Source organism: Carya illinoinensis, chromosome 13 (assembly GCF_018687715.1).
Source record: "Carya illinoinensis cultivar Pawnee chromosome 13, C.illinoinensisPawnee_v1, whole genome shotgun sequence".
NCBI classification, from domain to species: domain Eukaryota; kingdom Viridiplantae; phylum Streptophyta; class Magnoliopsida; order Fagales; family Juglandaceae; genus Carya; species Carya illinoinensis.
This window is the reverse complement of record NC_056764.1, coordinates 9,766,789-9,775,693: the sequence shown is the minus strand read 5'-3', so window position 1 is coordinate 9,775,693 and position 8,905 is coordinate 9,766,789. Positions and strand designations below refer to the sequence as shown.

Here is an 8,905-nt window from a genome sequence, read left to right as displayed (position 1 = left end):
TCATATTCTTCACAGCGCAGCTCGTGAATCGTGAGAGAATATAATGTGATTGAATTTCCTGACATCTCTCTTCTTCTTCTTTTGGAATGCTACTCGGTAAGATTAAAAAAGTACTGCTCTCTAATCTTATTTCTTTATAGATTCAAAAGCTCTATTTTGGTCAAATATTGTTTAAACGATGATTCAAATATTCTTTAAAGATCACATGGAATGGGGCTGGGGATTTCATTGATGAATTTGTTGTTTATGTTCACATCTTACAAATTAACAAAGACTTAGATATATACTTGTCCATATGCATAATTCTTTAGAAGGTGGCATCTACATGTGAATGTCTTTGTATTGGGGCTAATGTTGACTGGTCAAATTATATAAATACCTATTTTTTTCTTATAAAAAAATAAACCCTTTCTAGTTGTAAGATTCCTTCTTATTTTTTCCTCCCTTTGTTTTCATGATATTGGACAACAAACAATTGCAAGGAAAAAAAATTAAAGGAGTAAAAAATAGCTGATTTGAATTTAGATGTTATTATAAGAATAGGTAAATGAATATTATCTATTTTAAATAAATAAATAAATTATCATTATTCTATGAGAAAATGGGTTTTTTGCAATCATTATGACAAAACATTATGATAAAATGTAAACTTTAAATGGAGAGTCACCCTTTTTTCCTCAGGATGTAAGCTTAAAGAGCCTAGCATAGGATATGTTCATCATATTAGTTTATTTGGAAATTCAGGCAATCTGACTGCTGGTTCAAATTGTGGCATGTGCTTGTGTATCTAAACCTCCAACATGGTATATGTCCACTTCATTGTTTGTCACTCTATACAGGCACGTGGAGGTAAAAGAAATAAAAAATAAACTAAAACATTTATCTCGGCAGATTTAAATGTCTTGAAAAAAATTTATTTACAAATCTATTTATTGACACATCAAACATATATACCACTCATAATATAATGGATTGCATTGTAAATAATTATTTACATACAAATTTGTACGTAAAAAATTAATCAAATGAATTATGACGTTATATATAGGTAGTTGCCCTAGTGAAGCTGAAACCAAGTATACGGAGAAAAAGGGATAACTCTATTTTCCTATAAATTTTTATTTCTTTCATACTAACTACTTTATTTTTATTATTTTTTTTATACAGTGAGTCGGAGGTTTCAAACCCAGGTTTTCCGTTTGGAGAACCAGATCATATGTCATTAGGCCATTAAGCTCTTGGCTACTACTTGGTACTTTCATCTACCAAACAAAAGGGTAATTAATCATAGCAACTATACTATAAAAAAACTTAATAAGAAATTATAAATAGACAAAGATGGTAAACGATTCTTCTTGACCCAGTGGGCATCTCTCGCAGAATAGTTTATTCAAAACCCCTTTTTGTTGTTCATGCCATGTAAATTGTTGGAAAAAAAAAAAAACGATTCTAATATGAACACTTTCTGTAATATCTATTAGGCTTTATCTAGTACAGATAACCAATTACTCTACAACACGGTTCTAAGTTTCCACATTATTTTCTGTAAGAGCTTTGTAACTTGTGATAGGAGCAGCAATTGCCTCCAGATTCCATCTTTTACAATTTTGCCTTGTTTGCAGTAAGCTTTAAATTAACAAAAGAAAGGTACCAATTCTGCAGAAAAATGTTCAGCACTGCCCCTGCACATGAGAACCAGCAAGCCACTGTCCAATGACCACTGCCTCCCATTCCCATATCCTTTCTAAATGTTTTTCATTTATAAGTTTAAAAAGGAAAACCATACAAGAGTGATGGATCTCCACAACTGGGAGGTATGACAATCGTGAAATTATATTGTGAGATGCAGAACAAAAAGCACTCACAAAGCGGCCAATTGTTTTGTGCCACGTTGGCAAAATGTGTAACATGCAACATCACAAACGTCCACATAATTGGAATCTGAAGTGGGAAGATTTGGTATTTTTAACCCTGAATGACACTCGCTAGGGGAGTAGGCTATGTGTGTTTTCTCAATTAAGAGAATTACCTGCTATATGTAATTAGGACTTGAGAAGTATTAGGTCTATACATAGATTTTATAGAGTAAGTTTACAAACTAACGTTACTTTATGTAATGAGTCGGATATATTTTATAACAAAAAGTTATTTACAATCTGACGTACTATATTAAACCACGTCAATATGTAAAACTTCCTTTTGTAAGATTGTATAGACCAAGTATTTCTCTTAAGACTTGGGTGTGTGAGGCTCGTTTGACTCTCACCTTGCATGTGTGATTGTTTTGGATGAATACACCACTTATGGGGAAAATAGAGCCACTCACTGGATACCTACTAAGTTCAAATTAACCGTCCTAGACTGCTATATATAAGTGCTACTATATATCAACGCCCTACAACTATTCTAAGTTCGCAATCAAATCTCTCCTACAGCACCTCTCTTTTTCTCTGCCCACTTCAGACAGAGGGAGACTCATCCATACAAAGAAGTCAAGGAGAGAAAAGATCAGCTTCCTCAGATTATTGAGAATTTACATGGATGAGATATGGAAGTTATCAAAGAAGGAAGGTTCAATTAGCCATTCCTCAATTCCTTCCAAGTCTGTATTCTCAAGGAGTTCTTCAACAAAGATCTCTTCTTGTAATTCTCCATTCACAAGGAGTTCTTCAACAAAGAGCTCTTCTTCAAAGTCCCCTCTCCTGAGGAGTTTTTCCCTGAAAAGTTCCTCTCCAAAGTGCACTCTTCCCCGGAGCTTCTCGCAAAAGAGCTCTTCCATCAGCCGCAAATGTAGTAGCTTAGCAAAGGAACAAAAGGCCAGGTTTTACATCATGAGGCGCTGCGTCGCCATGCTTGTTTGTTGGAACAAGCATGGCGATTCTTGATTGGAAGACAAGAAAAAGTATATGTCATAGATTTGAGTGCTCGCTGTTGCTTGCTCTTTTTCCTTCATTTATGCGAGATGGGCATTTGGGTTTTGTTCGAAAACTCATAGAAATTTTCTTGCCATCTGATCTAGAAAAGATTAGTGTCATATTTCTTGATTTTTCATGTGCTTTACATCCGATCAATTTAATTGTAATTACAGTCGAATTAATGAGCTAAAAGTGTTACACATTGTAAGAAGAGATCATATCAAATGGATTTCATTAATAACTTAAAGGTCCTTGATTTGTAGTTTGTGGTTTCTGATTGATGGACTTCACTTATCTCTCAATACTGGCAAGACTTCCTATTACTTTGATACTTTAATCAAATTTTCAACACTGGGAACCCTTCCATTCTCTGATGACTTCTCTTCCCACCAAGAGGTACCATTAGGCACTAGATTTCATGATCTCTATCAATCTGTTTCTTTTTGTTCTTATTCTTCTTCCTCTTCTCTCTGTTTTGATGGGGGAAGAGATTCGCTTCAGCTGTTGGAACTTGGAACCGCCAATATACAAGACATTATTTATATTTGGATCTGCATTGGAAAGGCAAGTCTCCTTTTCCGAGCTCCTCTGAGAGCTGTGTGTGGATTCTCTTAAAATGACACCAAGTCAAGTTTTGTATTTTTTTCTTCATCTTTCGCTTAATCCTTCCCATCTACCATGATTTCCGTCTGAGTTTAAACAGAAAGAAAAACAAAAAAACTAAATTATTTAACAACAACTTCTAAAACAATCCCCTCACTTTATAACTCTAATTCACGGTCTGTTGCTTACTAAATTCAATCATGATTGGTGATACATTATTAAGATAAATATTTTAGCAATAAAGGGATTTAATAAAAATAAACTTATAAATTGATGTAGTTTGATGCAATACATTAAATTGTAAAATTATTTTTATTATAAAGTAGATCTAACGTATAACATAAAATCAAGTTAATTTGTAAATTTAATTTTTTGAAATTTCTTTGTACCTGTATCACTATTCAATATTAATGTCATAAATATTAGTTTCACTTACCTTTTTTATTTGAACTTTTAGTTATTAATACTTCAGTTTGTAAAACCAATATGGTAAAACTTGTATAATAACTCTAACCCATGATGATTCTCATTTCAATTGCACCATCACAAATGCAAAGCAAGCCTAAAAACTTTCATATATCATCACTTTCATATATCATCACTCCATGGTTCTTTCTGACAAATGTTGCATTCCATGCCCTTTGATATGTATCTTCCTTTGAATGTTTAGGGCTACTCGGATGGGGTTATACTACTCAACATCCAACACCACACATCATAGGTAGTTTAAATTTTAGTTTTTGTTTTATCCCTGCTAAACTAATTGAGTTGTTCTACTCATCATCCATATACCACATACTTATTATGAGGAAAAGGAAAAAAAATTAAAAATGTATGGTGTGTGGGATATTGCTAAGTAGAATTATTGATCACTTGGACGACTTGTTTTGGAGCCGAAATTAGGAAACAGTACAAGAATCATGCTCCTGATATTAGGGCGCTCCCTCTCCCTCTCTCTTCTTAGAAAGCCATGGATTTGGACAGAATTGGGAAACTGAGATATTAGCACATCTATCTATGATGTTTTAGCACCCAACTAGTGATCTTATGTGCAAACTTGGATTTTTCTAAATGATTCATTGAGAGTGACTTTATGTTGATGGTCAAGAAATTATAAGAAGCAAAACTCTTTCTCAGCTCTTGAGAACCTGCTAAAAGAAGCAAAGCGCTTGCTCCGTTCACAGAACGCAAAATCCTACATGCTCATAGGTTAGGAAAAGAGACGGCACATAGGCTTGCCCGTTATGTTCGAAATATTGAAAATATTGAAATGTGGTGGCATAATATCTCGATGTTTGTTTTTCAAACCATATGGCTCGACAAAAACAGTATGTAATGGTTTTTTTTTCCACTAATGATATGGTTTTATTATTATTATTATTATATATAATATGGATTCACACGTGAGCGAACTGAATGATATAGATCCACCGTCAAAAGCCACAATAAATAATAGCACATGAATAGCTTGACGTTTTATACTATTCAATTTTATTTATTTATTTTTAATTCTGCTACTTACAAATTGATCATGTGTTTACGGCCATGAGCTTTCTTATAACAGTTTCGATTACTAAAAATTAAAAATACAAATATCTTTGTATTAATTAATATGATAAGCTTTGGCATCATTTACGTGACGTTTGCTGTGGTAATAATAAAGTTTGAAAAATAAAAGTTTTCTTATCCTTTAATTACGCGCGTGACAATAACTGATGACCATTTTCTTTTTTAAAAAAGAAAAGCCGAAGTGTGAGGCGAGCATAGCACTACTTGAATGTCAAGTACCCAAAGTAATTTTTTTTTAAGCTAATGGCCGGATATGGAGGTCGGACTTGATCCTAATCTCACCTTCGATATATTGGGATCAGTACCACTACTAATTAATTGGGGCTTTGCAGAGTTGAAATGAATATTGCTGTTATTTATTCTCAAACAAAAACAATATTGAAATATGTAGATGGTACAAAAACCTCCTCCACCCTTTTCTTGGACCTCCAATTTCTCGGTGGAGTTTTATCCTAGAAAAATATTAAGAGAGGCATGCAAGCCGGACAAACAATGAATATAATTTTGTTGAATATCAATGTGGGTTTTCCCTAGTGCTCTTTGAAAGGCAAAATATTGCATAACACGACCAAAATAAATTACCAAAAAAAAACTTGTCGCCTGCGCCCAGGAGGCTCAAAGTCAAAGGTCAACATTTGGGAAAGTCCGACGGTGGAGGAGGCAACTTCTGATTAGGGAGCTTCCCATCCTGGACAATCCAGGCCATTCTTAAACCCCAGCTGAGATGGACATCGAAGTGGCAATGCATCAACCAAACACCTGTTTTATGTCCAAAAAAAAAAAAAGCGACGTCATAAAGACAAATTCATTACACACCTCCTAGATTAGAAGGTTGGATTTGTGAAAGTGACAGACTTTCCATCATTAGTTATACCCAATGTCGTAATCATTAAGTAAGAAAAGAAATGGTTAATCTTTTTTCACCTGGGTTGTCTGCAATGAATCGAATCGCCACCCAACCACCGGCTGGCACACCAAAGGTGTTCCTTTCAACCGGGTCAACGAGGTTAAAGTTGGCAGGGTCTTTGTTGGGATTAAAGTTGCCAAAACCTTGGCCAACAACAAAGAAGTTGAAGCCATGAAGATGGAGAGGATGGCTCTCGGCACCCAAAATGCTAGTGTCCTGCATCACGAACTCCACACTTGTGTTATATTGCAGCACCACCACTTTGGTTCCATTGCTCACACGTGTGTTGTTGGGTGGAGTGCCGGTGTAGTTGAATGGTCGGAGAGGAGAGCTTGGAAAATCAGTGGTGTAAACACCATTTGATCTCCCGGAGAAATGTGCTTGGAGGAGTGCTGTTGTGGGGAGAATAAAGGAGACGTTATTAATTGACGCTGCAAACTTGGAGCTATTGTTAGGACCTTGGCAGGTTTGGTTTTTGGGGCAAGGGTTGGTTCCGAGACCTAAGGTGAAGAAGAACCGCTTCTGCACAGTTTGGGGCACGTTGGCAGGGAATTTAGCATTGGCCAAGCTTCGAAATTTCCTGGTGAAATTCATGACGAAGGAAGTGGAGATAGTGGAATTCATTGGAGCGAGTTTGGGTCTGAGAAGTGGACGTCTTTTCAAAGGGGTGGGAGTAGAAGAAGTCGACGGATTCTCGTACTCGAGAATGCCGGCCACCGTGGAGTTGTCGAAGGTGCCCATACCGGTGAAATATGGTCTGGCTAACATGAGGAATGTGGTACTGGGGTCGTTGGGCTTCGTCTTCAGAAGAACATTTGTGGTCTGTCCTGGTGTGAGGACCAATATATTGGTATTGAAAGGCTTGATGTAAACTGCATCTGCTTCGACAATGGTTAGGCTGTGGTTTGCTATGCTGAAAAAGAGCTCGTCGTTGAGTGCAGCGTTGATCAAACGGAGAAGATATGTCTTCCCCGGCTTTACCTTTAGCCTGTACGTATCTGCAAAGTGCAATAGCAGAAGCAAGTACACACTTTGTGGTGAATTGGCACGTCTCTGTTAATTAAGTGACAATGCATATTATTCGAGAAATGATAAGCCAAAGTTTGTTTAATCATATCCAATGACATGTCTCATAACTTATTTTTACGAAGAACTCAAAGCTTTTTTCCCCTTTAGACACAACAAATTATGAATTTTTTTTTTCCTCTAAAGAACAAATTATTATGAATATTATTTCAGTTTGCATGTATAGAAATGGAATAATATTACTTTTCATTTTTATTTTTTTTCCCAAGCACGTTTGCCTACATTTTGATTGACTGGTGCCCATTTAAGTAGTCAATTCATAAAATCACTTAAAACGCTAACGCCATATATATAGTTAGCTAGGGATGACAAAAATAATAAATTAGAGTAAATAATAACATTGTTCGTAAATATGTTTACCATTTTTTATTATAGCGTAATTAATAATTATCTAGTCATGAAGAAAACTAAACTGATAATTAAGTACCTTTCTTAGAACAATTGTACAAAGGTCCGGGAAGTCCATTAATGGTGTAGGCATCGGAAACATTTGGACCGGCTCCATTCTGAAGAGCCTGTCTGATAACTGCCTCTGGATCAACATTCCACCACTCTCCTATATATGGTTAATCAGTAATTAATTTATAGTTATAAATAAGTATAATTTGGTCATATTCAATCTGAAAATTAATGATCTTTTAATAATTTATAGTTACCAAATATGATGGGGACCTCCTTGTGTGGTTTGGCAAAAGGGTAGGATGCATTCCGCTTGGGGAGGATGATAAGGGGTCCATAGACGGTAGCTCTAAGCCATGAGATGTGGGCATGCCAGAAGAGAGTTCCTCTTTGGCCAACAATGGTGAAGTTGTACACATAACTCTGCCCAGTTTGAATAGGGCATTGTGTTATATATGATGGCCCATCGAACCATCCGCTCCTTAGTTGTCTGATTCCATGCCTGTTTTAATTTTCATCCATGCCACATTCACCAAAAACATTAGAAATCGATAAAATTATGATCATGCATGGAAATATGATAATAATGCAGCAGTGTTAAATAGCGGGCAAGTTCTGATCGAGTCTAGCTAATTAGAAATATGTGGTATCGTACCAATGGATGGTGATGTTGTTTGGAACATGATTGACCACCTTAACTACCAATCTGTCACCTTCTCTGGCAAAAACTCGAGGCCCGGGGAACATCCCATTAACTGTCACCATGGTCTTTGTGTGGCACAATCGGGTGACATTTTGCAACCTTATCTGGGAATTAAAAAAAAAAGTAAGTTAAGTTTCAGAAAAAATATTTTGAATTTATGAGGCACATCTAAGCACAAAATTATATAAGAGCCAAGGTAACTAGTACGTACATCAAATTTGTAGTGCCTTGTAACGCCTGCATGCTTTGCAACAGCAACCTCAGGAAAGACCCAGAGAGAGTTAATGGCAAAGAGAAAAACCACCACAAATAATGCCGGAGATGCTGGAAGAGAAGCACCCATTTTTCTTGGTCGACAAAATCTTTGACAAGCTTGGAGAGTAATTAAGACCAGACACGAAGAGAGAGCCAGTACCCTAATTAAATTGGCTTCCTTTAGCTTTGCAGTGGTTCACCAAAGCCTGTAAGGGTTGCTTATATAGACATAACCAGTGCAGCTGGGGATGTTTGGTTGATTACTTGCAGTCTAAATTAGTTGCAGGTCTGGGAAAGACGACAATTACCAACAACACGTTGTTGGTCCCATTTCTTCACTATATGGAGTGCCATTAAAGTTGATTCAGTTCATTTTTCTGTCATTTTGAAAAAAAGGTTATTGATCAGTCGGCCATCGCTACCCTTGTTAGGTCCTTGTAACGGTTCGTTAGTTCTAATTGTACTTAA

General features: G+C 36.1%; 2 protein-coding genes across 2 annotated transcripts; one reads left to right on the top strand and one right to left on the bottom strand.

The window, feature by feature from the left end:
* Positions 1-2,420: 2,420 nt before the first annotated feature.
* On the top strand, positions 2,421-3,209 carry LOC122290715 (small polypeptide DEVIL 13-like). The gene has a single exon (XM_043098327.1). The coding sequence runs from the start codon at positions 2,538-2,540 to the stop codon at positions 2,883-2,885; it is 348 nt and encodes a 115-aa protein (XP_042954261.1). The 5' UTR covers positions 2,421-2,537; the 3' UTR covers positions 2,886-3,209.
* Positions 3,210-5,421: 2,212 nt separating this feature from the next.
* LOC122290714 (laccase-2-like) lies at positions 5,422-8,624 on the bottom strand. The gene is made up of 6 exons (XM_043098325.1): positions 8,394-8,624; positions 8,135-8,286; positions 7,737-7,981; positions 7,508-7,636; positions 6,012-6,992; positions 5,422-5,846 (listed from the first exon to the last, which is right to left on the bottom strand). Exons 1-6 carry the CDS (start codon positions 8,523-8,525, stop codon positions 5,716-5,718), a joined length of 1,770 nt encoding a protein of 589 aa, XP_042954259.1. The 5' UTR covers positions 8,526-8,624; the 3' UTR covers positions 5,422-5,715.
* Between the last annotated feature and the right edge of the window lie 281 nt (positions 8,625-8,905).